The sequence below is a fragment of the Eptatretus burgeri genome, chromosome 9, assembly GCF_056783735.1.
Source record: "Eptatretus burgeri isolate ZD-2024b chromosome 9, Ebu_testis_v1, whole genome shotgun sequence".
NCBI classification, from domain to species: Eukaryota; Metazoa; Chordata; class Myxini; order Myxiniformes; family Myxinidae; genus Eptatretus; species Eptatretus burgeri.
Genome location: NC_140969.1, coordinates 82202914 through 82218679, shown reverse-complemented (window position 1 = coordinate 82218679; position 15766 = coordinate 82202914). Strand labels below are relative to the sequence as shown.

At 38.1% G+C, this 15766-nt stretch overlaps 1 protein-coding gene and 1 long non-coding RNA gene across 2 annotated transcripts in view; both read left to right on the top strand.

The window, feature by feature from the left end:
* Positions 1–4877: 4877 nt before the first annotated feature.
* Positions 4878–15766, top strand: part of RAD52 (RAD52 DNA repair protein) — a 37595-nt gene continuing 26706 nt past the window's right edge. Inside the window, exons 1-5 of the mRNA XM_085895779.1 lie at positions 4878–9306; positions 9498–9599; positions 9699–9792; positions 9888–9955; positions 10275–10393. Of these exons, the coding sequence (XP_085751905.1) occupies positions 9250–9306; positions 9498–9599; positions 9699–9792; positions 9888–9955; positions 10275–10393 (440 nt within the window). The 5' untranslated portion in view covers positions 4878–9249. The remainder of the gene's footprint in view (positions 9307–9497; positions 9600–9698; positions 9793–9887; positions 9956–10274; positions 10394–15766) is intronic.
* On the top strand, positions 14157–14891 carry LOC147020454 (uncharacterized). Its single transcript, XR_015061841.1, has 3 exons — positions 14157–14199; positions 14302–14490; positions 14653–14891. It is a non-coding gene; the product is annotated as an uncharacterized LOC147020454 (long non-coding RNA).

Sequence of the window (15766 nt, the reverse complement as noted above, 5' to 3'; positions counted from 1 at the left end):
GTCAATGTTTCTGATGGTTTCGTATTCGTTGACGTGTGAATCGTGTCATTATACTTATCTACAATATCCTGAATAAAACATGACCATTGTTGAGAACCGAGTTGTGTGAATTTTTTATATAGTCTCTCTTTTAAAGTGCGATTAAAGCGCTCAATAACAACGGCTTTTCCTTCATTCAAGGTACTGTATAATGTACTGTATATTTATGTATTAGAAATATGTTGTTTTTTAGAAAATTCATAAATGTCTTGTTATAAAACTGTCCCCTCATCAGTCCACAATTTTTTTAGGTTTTCTCTTACTTCTATTAAATATCTGTTGAAAGGCAAACATAAGAGTATTACCTGTTTTGTTTTTTAAAGGGACAACCCACGCATATCTACTCCTCAAATCAATAACAGTTAAAGCATACTTGCACTCCTTATCATTATTGAGTTCAATCAAATCAGCAGACCAGATAAAATCAACTTACTTGGAGTAAACCTTCCTTCTATGAAACTTTGTAAATATTGGTTTATGTAATTCATCAGCTAATTGTTCTTCAGTCTTAATGACATCATTGGAGCCTATAAGTTTTTTGAATTTCCAAGCCCAAGTTTCAGTTTAGTACTGATCATATTCTTCATGATGAAACTATCAACTTTTTCTCTCATGGTTGGATTTTGTATCAGAGACAAATTATACAACATTTCTCTATCAGCTTCATGCTTTTCTTCCAAAGTTGTGGTATTCCCATAATCAATATCGTGCCTCATGCACACTTCATCAACCCTATTGATGGGTTTACTCCATGGTTTAGGATTGTCTGCCTCATCAAACTTTTATCCAAGTTTGTGCCTGGACCACAGAAAGAATACCCTGGTAGATGTAATTCTCCTGGTATTCCAGTGGTTGTAAATTTACTTCCTGATAAAAACTTTTGTATATCTCCTCCACGTTTGTGTTTGGAGTTAAATTCACTCTTTTTTGAACCACACACCGAACATGTACCTTTTTGTATCACCCTATTATTTTTACTTTTAAAATATGAGATATTTTTAGTGTGAGTTTTCTTTTTACATTTGACACAATAACTCACTTATTTATGAGAAAAATTCCGACAGAGTGCAAAAACCTTTTTAGTTTGCAACATGCACATTTGAATCTTAATTTTTCAAACATAAAGAATCCTCAGAAATGTCTTCACTCTCTCCTCCATTTATTTAAGAAAATAATGAAAAACTTTAATTAACGTCAATATCTTTCCCTTGAAAACGATGTCAATAGTCTTGTCGAAAATATTTCTAGTAGACTTGTCAATTCTTTGTTTTCCTCCTCGGTACGTTGAGATTTATTTATTTTCTGAAATACACCCAATCTTTTTTTAATCTCACTGGTTTCCATATTTTCATATTTATTTATTCTCTTTCCTCCCTCTCCTCCCTCTCCTCCCTCTCTCTTCTCTCTCTCCTTCTCTCTCTTCTCCCTTTCCTCCCTCTATCTTCTCCTTTACCTCCTCTTCCCTCTCTTCTTCTGTCTCAGTTTCTTCAACTCCTTCCTCATCCCTTACTATCCTTGAATCACTTCCACCCCATAGAATATCATACATATATTCATCAGGATTTCTTGTTATTCCTCTTTCAAAAATAATTTTTTTACAACAGGAAGCCAATAAAATTTATTCTGAATTTCTCAGAGCCTTACATTTTCTTAACTTCATAATTTTTTCATTATTTAACATTTTAATTAAATCTCAAGTTGTCGGTTTAACAACATCAATATAAAGCCAATCTTTTATTGAAAATGCATCATTCTTATGTTGTAGAACATATTTATTAAAATACCAAATACCTTTTTCTTGAAGGTATGCTTGGACACAGAAATGATAATTTTCTTGAAGCCTTCTTGCTGTCATTTATGTATTAGAAATATATGACAGAATAATATTATGACACGAAACACCTCCCCATCTTCCCACAGTTAAATCATTTTGTATTTCCTAACTTATTATCTATAATCCTGTTTTTTTCTGTTTTCATTATATAAACTCGGGCAAAACCATTATTATATTTACCCTTATTAAATTCTTTTATTTGTTGTTTACGAATCGTGGCTCCACAAAACTCATTCTCCATACCAAGTGGATAATATTCTTCCTTACGAGACTGATTTAATTGTTCCAGGTCTTCTACGTCAATTTTAAATGACCAACTATACCCTAAGTCATTCATATCATACCCCCATTGTTCGATTCTCATAAAACGATACGCCCTTCTATATAACAAAAATTATTTTAATTGGAACTGTGAATTCGGTATGACCTGGAGATAAAATCAACACTTCTGTATCTTTGGAATACACGGCCGTTTTATTTCAGGATATATATTGTGATAAATCACTTAATCTCACCAAGTCATTCGCGTCAGTCGGGCTTGGATAATTTATTAATTTATAAGCATTTTTCATATTAATATTTTTTGTTATACTATATTTCTGTTGTTCAGCCTGTGCCTTTGTGTAATAATTTGATAAATCAATATCCAGTTCTTGGGATACACCAAAGATAGAAGCATCTTTACGAACATGTCATTTATATTAGATTAAAAATAATGTCATAAACTTTTTTTATTTTTGTTGAGTTGAAATAACACATATAGACATAATTGACCACAACACTTGGAATTTAATTTTTGGACTTGAAATGTTTGATTAACACTATTCTGGAAGAATTTTATGACTTCAACAGGTGGTGGAAGACCAAAACTATCAAAATAATATTTGTCTTGACTATTAAAAATACAAACCCAATGAGAACCGTTCCCATTATTATCTTCGAAGTCCATAATAATATTCTTTGTATGTTTCGGCACATTTGTAAATTCATCTCTCATACAAACAACCACATTATGAATTTTTAATTTCTTACAATATTTGACCAGTTGTAAATTTGATGTTGTATTCTTTCCAAATTCTTTAAACCACTCATCAATGCTCATTTATTGATAAGAAATATATAATCCATTACCCCTTTTAGTTAATTTTACACCTGCTTGTGCAATTGAAGAAAGCATATCTCCAACGAACAATCTCGCTTTATCAGGCAGACTTTCAAGTTTTTCATCAAAATCTACATTTACACCACTTCCACTAATTTGTTTCTCCAACTCTTTGTTATGTCTTTCCAATTCTTTTTGAGCCCGGAGTTGAGCCTTCCTTTCGTTGGAAGCTTTCACCGCTGTTGAAATACCACCCGTCAGTGCTCCAACCGCACTTAAACCAGCAAATAAAGGAATTAGAAATGGGAGAATTCCTCCACTCGTCTCTCTTATTGAATATTTTTTCAACATTGGTTTTGACATTTTAATTTAAAGTGAGCCAGTATCGTTCAAGATTTTAACCTGTTCTCTTGTGAGCAAAACATCAATTCTTGCTGCTCCTTTTCTCTGAATTGTATTAACGTTAAAAATACAAGGCTTTTCATTTTGAACACAAGATGATAGTTTATGAAGATTGATTTGATGAACATATACCCCAGTTGGTACTTTGCCACTCATTTATTTAACAAAAAATTATGTGAGACTAATCATAACACCATGATCTGTATTAATCTGTAATTCTGATTCTTCCAAAAATAAACAATATGCATGAACTTCTTCACTCTCTCCTCTTTCAATGTATAGGGAAGTATCCACTCGATTAGACTTTATAGTTTCCTTTTGAGCACTCAGGTCAAACGCATAGATTGTATACAAACTTTTAAATGCTGTCATATCGAAAATAGGTTCTTTATTTCCATTACTTTCACACACCTTTTGGTAAGACTTGCATGCTTCAGCACAATCATTTTTTCCCCAATTAATTTCCAATCTATCTCGTGGATAAAATGTTCCATCTGGAGAAACACGAAGTTGTTTCACCTTAGCATTATCACTCAATGCATTATTCTTATCAATAGCAGTATCACCATCTGGTTTTTAAAAAATGATCCACAGATATCGTGGCTTTCCTTCCAGAACACCCAAATTCCACGTGCAAGTGGTTTGATTCAGTTTAACGTGTTGACATATTCTTTTAAGGTATGATACATTAAGTGGTTTCTTTGAGTTAAGTCTTCTTTTCAACATCTCTTCTGTTTTAAGATTTGGAGTATATTCACTAATACACCAACTCATTTCATCAATTACAAATTTATTCTGAGCACCAAAAGCACGAGCAACACTAAAAAGTAATCTATTTTCATCATCATTCCTTTGTAGTTGAAATCTAATTTTAAGACCATACAGAACTTCATCATGATCACAAAATCCAAATATACCTTTAAGAAGAACTGCCACAGTAAAACTATTAACTGCTTTTGCATCATCATTACACATTCCTTTCCTTTGACTATATCCAGCGTATGTGTTTGTTCCCGTTGACATATCATGAATAAAACCTTCGACAGCCCCCTTTCCCATTCTATCACAGAATGTATATCGTGTAAATTTCATCATTTCAGATACAGCAGAGACATAATCAACCGCTTCAACTTCTTGTGTCCCAATGTATAAACGAACACTATCAAACATTTTCCAGAAGAAATCATTTACGAGTGCAGCGTTTGTGTTATTCCCAGCCTTAGTAAATTTAAATTCACACAACAAGAAACTTTCGGATATATTCAAATAAGTTTGTTGATTATTTATTTCAAAACTTTTTGTACGATTTGCATTCCAGTCTGTTCCAGTTATTGCATTTACCTTGAAGTAATCTTCTTTTTTAGTGGAGTTTGAGATGACAATGGTATCATCCAAATCATAGATGCTATCAATTGCTTCCATACTTGTATTTATTTATGAAAAAAGATGTTAAAACTTTTGAAACCCTGACCCAAGTATTTTAATTATTTTCTGTCGTTCTTGGGTAGACAACTGAGTTTTGCCTTTTTTAATTTCTTTTATTGCTGGTAATTTCTGAGATTCCTTTTGGGCATCTTTTATACTCTTTATAGCACCTGCTACATTTCCCACAGCAGAAGCAGTTGAACCAATTCGGTCTTTATGTTTAAGAATAGTTGAACCTATACCCATTCGAGTATCAATTATCCCATCTCCTCTAAATTGATATCCGACACCCCTTTGTCTCTTAGGTTTAGAGTATCCTCTAGAAAAGGGAAAGGAACATCCCATCCCCTGTAATTATTTTATATTTTCCCAACTCGTGTTTCCTCACAATAACCATCGTATTTATTTATTGGAAAAACTTCACGTAGGTGAATTCTGATGGATATAACTTCTCCATTAAAAGAAATCATACGATTATATTGGTCGGTTATCCTAAACTTTACTCTGTATATGGTTTTTCCTGACACAGGGAGATAAACCAGATTTTTGGGTTCCATATTGAATTTATAACCAATTGGGGTTGAGTATGCGCTGAATGAAAATATTGTATTTGTTCTTCTTCCATCATTATAAGCACCATCAATCAAATCACAGTGAATTAATACCAAATTTATTCCTGAGGATATTTGAATGACATTATCACTGTAAAACGTCCCATTAGTTTCAATCTTTTTTGAGGAGAAACCCAATAACTCACTCAATGAATTATTTATCAATTGTAAAATCAACCTTATAGTTATTTTTAAGTTTAATGGTTGATTTTGAAGTATGTTTTTGAATATCTAGAACAATATTTTTTAGTTCATCACCCTGTTTTTTCATAAGACGAACAATTTCGGAAGATATTTGAGAAATCTCATATGCTCCGGGTGAAACTGTTATCGTTTTGTATCCACTTCCCGGATTAAAACTAAACTTGCTATTTTTCTCGTTTATATTAAATAAGGTATTATAAGTTTCCATGGACAATAAAGATGCCTCATATTATTTTGTTGTGTCAAGTTGTAGTGGGTATGGGAATGAAGATGTGTGGTCGTTTGTTGTGAAATTGAAACTAAGGATTGTGCTTCTCATCTTATTTAATATGAGATAAAATGTCTTTATATTGGTATTTATTAATTATGTTCATGTTCATCAACTGGTTTAAAATGGCTGATGCTTCATTAAAACAATTGTTATTTCCAGCCTTCTTACTACCCAACAACAATAACAGTCGATTAACTAATTGTGATGGGTCATTTGGAAGAAAACCCACACCTGAACCAAGGATACTTAAAGCCTGAATACTGTGTTTCTCCTTCTCATTCTTCCTACTTTTACCAGAAAGACTAACCCTATAATTAACAGAGTCCAGCAGATCAATATATACTCTATCATCATTATTTTTCATATCAATGGTTTATCAATATACTTTGATTCATCCCTCACAGTTGAACCTTGTCTTCCATTTTTTCTGAGAAGAAACATTAATCTCAGAGTAAGTTTAACAGGAGGTTGAACAGAACTCAAGAACCTTAATTCATCATTAAATATCAATACCTTTTCTTGAACAAGATGAAATATTGCTGGTTGTTTTGTTGGAATGAGTCCTGCTTCGGTTTTTGATTCCGCTGAATATTCATTCTTTTGAAGAGCATTCACAATATAATCAGGGGGTTGATTAATCTCTTCCAGTTGTTGAAATAATCCTTCATCATCATATTCTAATTCTGCAATATGCTATTATTCTTCCTCCATCATTTGACAGAAATCTTTTAACATTTGAAGTTTTTGAGGAGTATATTCTATTGTGGGAACTGTGGAAACATCAAAAAAAATTTCTTGGGAAGTTTTTTAAAGTGGTTTAAAAAATTTATCTTGTTTTCCTTCAAATGCTTCTTCACCCGTTAGTTTCTGTCTGCGTTTCTTCTTTTTGTCTTCCTGTTGTTTTACAACTTTTGAAACCAACTCTTGATGTTCCTTAAATCTTCTTGCTCTTTCTTTCGCATCCATTTATTTATTGGAAAATATCATTTAATGAATTGTAAAGATCAACATGGAAATTTTCCTTTTCTTCATCATCCAAGTAGATGTGTTCAAAGAAATCCTTTTCTTTAAATATTTCATCAAATTCTTTATAAACATTAATATGAGTTGTAATTTCTTCTTAAATAATACTTGTATCTCTGTTTTTCATACGTCTGCGTTGAGTTTCTTGATCAACATCAAAACCGAATGATAAAATCTTAACCCCATTCAGATGTTTAATAATTTGTCTCATTCCTGCTGGATTGGTTTCTAATATCCCAAGACCACCAGATTTTATTTTCTTTAACTCACCCTTACAATGTGAATATTTTGTTGTACCAAGAGAAACCTCCTCAAATATTTGGCCTTCATTCCTCAGTTGCATATGTTCCTCCACTGAAATGTAGTGATAATCTTCACCTTTTACTTCGCCAGGTCATATTGCTCTCGTTGTTGTTGATACAAGGTGTATCATGGGGTGTTTTTAAAGTAAATTTACAATATTCTCATTTGTACTAGAAAAGAACCTTGATTTATGAAAGTTTTTTCCAGACGCAGATTTACCCACAAGATTTATAATATTAGTTGTCATTTATATATGTAATTGTTTATGACGTGGCCAGAGCTCGCGTTTGCCCGATTCTGCTATCGTGTGCGCGGGACGAAACCCGATCGATATTAGTCCAGAAATGGGTTGAAAGGAACGCGCCGCTTGCGCCTTGCACACTCGCATTCCGTGCAACGTGGCGTGGGGTTGCCTTTCTGTTATCGACCTCGGTACGTGTTCCGTGCCTTGTGGGCATCGTGCTCGGTGTGTTTCCTGTGTTGTGGAAAACACCATTACTGCTGAGTGTAAATACTTACTGAGTGTAAATTACTGCTGTGTGTGCGTTTGGCAGGCGGTGTTTTCTACGGAGGTTTGTGGGTGTCATGCCTGCTGGCCCTTTGCTGAGGACCCATCTCTCAGCGCAGGGCGCACGTGGCTCAGATTTACCTCAGGAATAATCAGAAAAGAAGAGTAGGAATGAAGTTAGAAATGAAATGAAGAAGGAATGATGTAAGCAAACCGAGCTATGAGATCCTCGCAACGCACACCCCTGTTGTCCCGCTAGACAAAAGGGAAGGGACTATCTGCACGTGTATTAATGGAATAACTGTCTTGGGACCATTTTATGTTGGATGCATTCGGTTCCGAAAACCGCAATAGCCTTGTACTGCATGAGTCAACACTGCATATTCACACACAAGCATTTCTACTGTAATATACAAGTGACTGAGCTTTGTATCCTGTTTTTAATTATTTAGATGCAAAAGTGAGGTGATTGAGGGTAAATCACTGGTGAACTGATTGAATGAAACAATCAACGGAATAAATGATCAGGAAAGGAGTGGAGGAAACTAACGTGCAAGTAAGAGAGTTGTTTCGGTTAATGATTTAAGTCTTGGGACCCAAGAGTAGTGGGCTTGGGATTTGTTGATCCTGAGTTCAAATCCCAACTAGCTGTTTGAATTAATACCAGGTGGGGTTGACTCAGCCTGTCATCCTTCCGAGGTCGGCAAAACAAGTGCGACCTTGCTGGTACACTGTGTCAGAGTGGCGACCCGTCGAGGATCGTACCCAATAGCCAAGGAGACTGCTTAAGCAGCACCAACGCTCGACACAGAGTATGGTCCCAGTGGATGGATGGATGGATGGATGCATGGTTTTGAGAGGATTTACTGCTGTGGTTTAATAAATAATTGACTCGCAATCGGACGTCTTTTCTTCTCGTCTTCCGAACGTCTCGGACGTCTTTTCTTCCAGGTTAAACACTACGTCACACTGACATGCATGACGTCATTTTCCTCACAAATGCCATATTTACATCAACGGGATGATTTTGTAAGGGAAAAGGAGAATGTCTTCCGCTACGATATAAGTAATTTTAATATTAGAGTTTATTGCGCCATATTACGGGTTGAAATCAGAATCATCATATCAGATTAACAATCATGGGGATTTCAAGACATGACGAGGGGTTAAATAATTACCTTGAACTCTAAACTATGCTGCACTCAACGAGGTATCTTAGCTCAATATTCAGTCAGGCTAACTCTTGTTTTAGTCTCTTTACCCGGTGAACAAAACAATACCAGAGAAACATGAACAACCTCCGTGTTATCCGACGGTGAATCGCGATGGAGACCGTTTCCCGCCAAACTCGCGATGATGTCACGAGGATAACGGGCCTGGCGCGCTGAAGTTGTATTTTTTCCGTGCACGATTCGTACACACAAACTGCCCGTCATACGTGGATCATACCTGCGTGTATAACACCCACAGCGAGCTTTCGTGCTGACCTGGAATCATCACTTTTTGAACGTGTTCGCCTCCAGAGTGATGATGTCTGTGGAGGGAGAAAACAAAATCAAAGAGCGGGAAAGGTGCTTCGGAAAGGTAAACAGATACATTTGTTCGGGGGTTGTGGGATATATCAATTGTGTATGGAACATATGGGGGTGGCAGGCCAAAGAGGGATTGGGGTGGTGGGGGGAGAGGATTGGGTCAGAGTACAGTACATCATAAACAGTGAGGGGCCATCTATTTATTCCGTACGTTTTGCTAATCCACGTGTGTGCTCCATGCAGAGTGAATATAAGACCCGAGAGTTCACGACCACCCATCATGCGCTGCGTCAGCGCTTGGGACCCGAGTTCATCACCCAGCGCCCAGGCGCGGGTGGTCAGAAGGTCGGGTCCTGGCCTTGGGGTCTTGCTTTTAGTTCTCTTTTGTTCTCCTGTGGATCTCTCACCCTCATTCTCATCCTAATGTATGGATGTGATTTGCAGCTCAGTTATCTCGAGGGTCACAAGCTCGTGACCTTGGCCAACGAGATATTCGGGTTTGACGGCTGGTCCCATTCGGTCACCTACCAGAACATTGGTAAAGAGACCTTTTGATGCGTCACGTGTTGCCATTGGTTTTCCCGAATCAAAAAGACGAATGCAGACAGTTTGTCACACCTCATCCCTCCGCAGACTTTATTGATGAGGTTGATGGCAGATTCAGCATTGGAGTGACAGCCTTTGTCAAAGCAGAGATCAAGGTGATGCTTGGTTGTGTCTTTAAAGGCTTTGGTTCCTTTAGGATTGTTAGACCCTCTGGTGCTATTTCTCGACAGCTACCTTCTCCCCCACCCTGACAACAAGTTGATCCTTTAACTTAATCTCTTGATTTATTTGAAACAGAATGAAAAATTATTATTTGCAAGTGTTTACTCCTGAATATTTTCAATGGAGGAAATTAAATGGGCCATCTGTTTATTCGGTATACAAATATGGCAAAAAGCTTTATGCATGTGAATAATGAGGACCACACATGCATCATGATGAGCTGTGAGGATTTGAACTGGTGTGCGATTGCAGAATGGTGCGTACCATGAAGATGTTGGGTATGGTGTGAGCGAAGGCCTTCGATCCAAAGCCCAAGCCATCGAGAAGGCGAAGAAAGAATCGGTCACTGATGCACTCAAACGTGCTTTGAAGTAAGAACTTTCCTTTAAGCTCTTTAATGTGGGTTCAATTCCACCAGGCTGGCAGGATGGCTTAAGGGAATGTACGCTTGCCTTGAAACTGTCTCGTCTGGGTTTGAATCCCAACAACTATAAACGACCATCCTGCTGTTTCACATGCAGTGTGATTCATCAACATGTGAGCCATCCCTCGGATGCACTTTAAACCGGCTGATCCGTCTGCCAACATTAGGTTAGGTTAGGTATGGGAGGATGTGCCAGAGCAGCGTGTCGTGTCCACTTTCCACCGGTACTCCAAGGGGCCTCCGTCTGGCCTTCCCCAAACAGATGCCTGGCCCCTCCCCATCTCCTTGAGATGCTGATCAACTTTCTGCAACCACAATGCACAAGGTTGTCCTTTTGGCCTCCTCCACTCCAGAGGCTCCTTCACTGAGAGAATCTGGTGAGCAGGATCAGTGTCAGAAAATCGAGCCACATGTCCATACAGCCGCAGCTGACGCTCATGGACTATACAGGTAACAAATCTCATTTGAGTCTCTCTTAATAACTGCTCGTTGGATACAGTCTGACACCGATAGCCAAGGATTCTCCAAAGAGACCTGGTACCAAAGGAGTTGTCTTCATCTCAGATCCTTTGTCAGAGTCAAAGTCTCACATCCGTATCGCAAGACTGGAAGCATCGAGGAGCATTAGTTGGTGGATGTTAACTGTGAGTGCTGTTAGCCAAAATTGTGGCCTCACTGGAACATGCTATTGGCCACGATCATGGCCTGTGTCATTGATCAACAATCTGTTGTTTGTTCCTATTGTTGCCTTGTAAACAATACAGACATTTTATTTGGTTTGTCTGAAAAAAAATACCATATTTTTGTATTGCGTGGTGGAAATTTCAGCATTCAACCAAATAAAAAGGCCAAGGCATCCTTCATGAAGAGTTGGTGAGCCATCGCCAACACCATGAACAAATTCCAAATTCCTGTTCTCACCTACAGAGGGCACCACAGCAAGCAGTAGCACAGCCACATCCTCAATCAATGATGCAACCCTGCATACAAAAGATTATTCTCTGCACATTAACTACAAACCACCATGCTGGTACTTTGGAGGCAGGGCATTGATCTGCCAATATGCTGTTTTTCACAGGCTGTGTTCAGCCAGCTGGCCCCTCTGTTAAGGTGCTGTCACACCTTGACGTTTTAGCCAGCGTATGGCAAGGTCTCAAAATGTATGTAAAACGCTGGCATACGCTGAACTATTGATGTTTTTTTAAAGTTTTGGGCGTATAATAACGTGTTGGACGTATGCATAAAGTATTAGTAACGTACACAGAACGTTTTAATCACATATAGATAACTTATACCAACGAATGCTGAGCGTGTTGTCGGCATTCACAACCTATGCCCAACGATAGTCTAACTTATGCATAGCGCGTCGCAGCGTATCGCCGACGATCACGTGGCATAGGCTATTCATAGGCTGCGGCTTGACGATTCAAATCATAACCACACTAGACATCGAAGTGTGAAGCTGCTGTCACACCTTGACGTTTTAGCCAGCGTATGCCGACGTATGAAAAATTTTCCGAACCGAGCTGGCACACATCGAATACGTTATGGGTAAGTTTTGTATACGTTAAGAGCACGCTGGCATACGTCGAGAAATTTTCAGCATGTTGAAAATTTCTCGACGTATGACACACATTCCGCATACGCTGGCATAAGTTGTAGGCACACTACGCGATCGTTGACACACGTCGACATTACGTTACTCATAAGTTGAAACACGTCAAGGTAATGGTTAGCGTCAGTGTTCTAGACTCGCTGGGTTTTTTTTTCTCCAGTATGACGTCATGTTGACACTTTGATTTCTATTGCGGTTATGATTTAAATCGTTGAGTGGCAGCCTTTTAATTATATTATATTATAACTGCACTAGAAATCGAAGTGTCAACATCACCGTCATACCGAAGAAAAAAAACAAAAAAACAGGGAGTCTGGAACACTGACGCTAACCATTACATTGACGTGTTTCGACTTACGAGTACCTTTCAAGTAACGTGTGTCGACGCGTGTTAACAATCGCATAACATGCCTAAAACACGTTACTCATAGGTTAGAAATAAGTTTCGGGTATGCTAAAAATTACCTCGACGTGTTTTGACTTATGAGTAACTTACAAGTAAAATGTGTCGACGTGTGTCAACGATCGCGTAACGTGCCTACAACTTATGCCAGCGTTATGCGGAACGTGTGAGTCATACACTGGCATAAGTCGGGAAATTTCAAGCATGGAAAATTTGTCTAACAGCTCGGCGAACTACGACGTATGCCAGCGTGCTCTTAACGTATGCAAAGTTACCCATAACATATTCGACGTGTGTCAGCGTTTTAGCCCAATTTTGCAAATGTCAGGCATACATTGGCTAAATCGTCAAGGTGTGACAGGGCCTTTAACAGTGAGTTGTGGAAGTAAATATTACACAGCATGCATTGCTTCTGCTCTGGTACAATTCTCTCTTAGCCTGGTGTTGGCGTAGTGGTTAGGATAGCGGCTTGGGATCCAAAAGGTCCTGAGTTCAAGCCCCATTGGTCGCTTGAATTAATACACACCAGGAGGTTGACTCAGCCTGTTATCCTTCCGAGGTCGGCGAAGTGAGTACCAGTATACTGGGCCCGGTGTATGCCCCGGTTAGAATAGGTGTACCATATCCCTGTCGTAAGAGCCGACCAGGGTTGTGTCAGGAAGGGCATCCGGCATAAAACCTGTGCCAAATCATAACAACAACAAAGACAACACAACAACAAAACAGCAACACCAAAACAACAACACAACACCAACACAACACCAAAACAACAACACAACAAAAAACAACACCACCACAACAACAGTAGGGTGACTATACTGATTCTGGCTCACTTTTCCCCATGTAAGTGAATGGGGGATTTTCAGCGATTCATATTTTTTTTCCCGAAAAAATAAACCCCCTTTTTATTTGTCTCCCCTTTTAACCTTGGGGCACTCTTCAAATAACCAATGCAAGTAGTAATGTGATTTGTTAAAGGTGATTCTAAAGAAATATCTGAAACATGTAAGCCAAGGGACACTTTTTCAAATAACCAATGCATATTGTTTAGCTCACTCATTGAACCAAAAAGATTTGTTCATTCTCAAATTCCTTCAATAGTTTAATTTTCTTTGCACAATAATCCCCATCTAAAATATTTAAAAATAAAACATTTGAATCTTTATATTTTTGAAGATATCCCTTTTTCTGCCATACAAATGTATAGGGAGAGCTCTTTGACTCGAGACCCATTAGAACAAAAAGAGGAGAATTATTTTCTCTCCCCCTCTGACTCTTACTCCACTCAAAGGTGAACCAACGAATGGGGGAAGGTTTTTAAGTGTTTTCAGTTCGTGCCATGAAGATGAGGAAGTATTCTGTGAGAGACAAGGCCTCGTGGTTATATTTTAAATCAGAACACTAACAGGCTAATAAACGTATGTTTTATCAAAAATCATTCAAAGCATTTTCATTTTGTGCTAAAAATGGATAAGTGCTCGAGAATGAATCGCCCACGCATTTCTCATGCTGAGTTGTCTTGCCTGAAATGTCATTTCCCCGTGTGGACACGCCCTGAAAAAATTCTCGACGTTACAACATTACGCAATTTCACTTCCTCAAGTTGTTTTATAAACGAGCCGTCAGTCGTAAACTTTGTCTGAAAGCTTTATAATTTTTCTCATCTTGTCCTATTGAGAAACGATTGAAACATGATCTATCTTTCGTCTGAAGAAGAGAATCCATTACAATATCGGTAAGTTTGTTTGTGTTCTTCCTCTGAGAATCACAGTGAAACAACTGATAATTATTAATTAAATCACTGTATGACTAATATATATTGTTTTTTTTTCAACAGATTGCCTCCAATAACAACATCGTTGATCGCCGATGTTGAAAATGAATTATCCGAATTACACGATGTCTGGGCAGAGATGTCTGATTTTGTACAAGAGATTCGGATTTTCAGGGGAGAAATGAGAGAAATAATTACCGACTGGGAAACATTGTTAACACCTCCTCTAATCTTAAAAGGCCCGACTTCAAGGTGAGAAATACGCATGTGAATGTGTGAGTTTGTGTGAGTGTCTGTCCATTTGCTTGTCTCTGTCTATCTATTTATCCATCTGCCAATACGTCTCTCTCTGCTTGTCTCGGTCTATCTCTCTATTTCTCTAGAGGTTTGACACGTTTTATTTTTATTTTTCAGTTTAAACACCTGTCTGGATGAACCAAGTGCACAAGTTAATCGTCTGCAGGAATCTGACCTGGCACTCAAGACGTCTGAAGCAGACTGCTTGGATATATCATCTGTTTTTACAACTGAATATTTAATATTAACAATGTTGATGAATTATAAATGCTTTCCTGACAATTATCTGATTCTTAACTACAAAAAGCAAATCAAGGACATTTAGGGGTGGGAGGGGAAGTGCACCCCCCCCAATGACCCATCACCCCCTCATCCCACCGCCTCCCCTCCCCGTGTGTGTGTGGGGAAGGTGGGGAGTGGGATGAGGGAGGTGGTGGGTCAAAGGTGGGGGCAAACAGAGGGGATTATGTGGGTGGGGTTTGTGTGGGTGGGGACTTCTGTGGGTGTGGTTTATATGGGAATGGCTTGTGTGGGTGGGGCTTGTGTGGCTGGGGATTTTGTGGGATGGGTTTATATGGGAGGGGTTTATGTGGGTGGGGACTTCTGTGGGCAGGGTTTATGTGGATGAGTTTTATGTGGATGAGGTTTATGTGGATGAGGTTTATGTGGATGGGTGAATAGATAGGTAGATGGGTGGATGGGTGAATGTGCGGGTGGAGCTTGTATGGATGGGTGGACAATTTTTTTAAATTAAATAAACATGTTGTGTGTGGGGAACTAATTAACTAATTGACTAATCACTAATTATGTGAATATGATGAATGTGGGTGGAGCGAGGTTTGTGTGTGGAGCTTGTGTGGGGTGGGGTTTGTGTGGGGAGGGTTTATGTGGGTGGGGTTTGTGTGGGTGGGGTTTGTGTGGGTGAAGCTTGTGTGGGCGGAGTCAAAAAAAAATTCAATTTTTCTTTGCTTTTGTAATTCCTGTGAATAAAATGAACCTAAAATCTCTTCTCCTTCAAATTCATATATCTTGTAAGTCCAAGGAACCGTATCTATTACATCAACAATTTTTAAAAGTTCGTTCGTCCATCGTTTAGTATAATCCTTTTCAAAATGAGATTTCCATCTATATATTCTTACGATATCACCAACTTTGAACTTAGGTTTTCTGACATTAATCTCTTTTTCATATTTTAATTTTGTAAATGTTTCTGATGGTTTCATATTCGTTG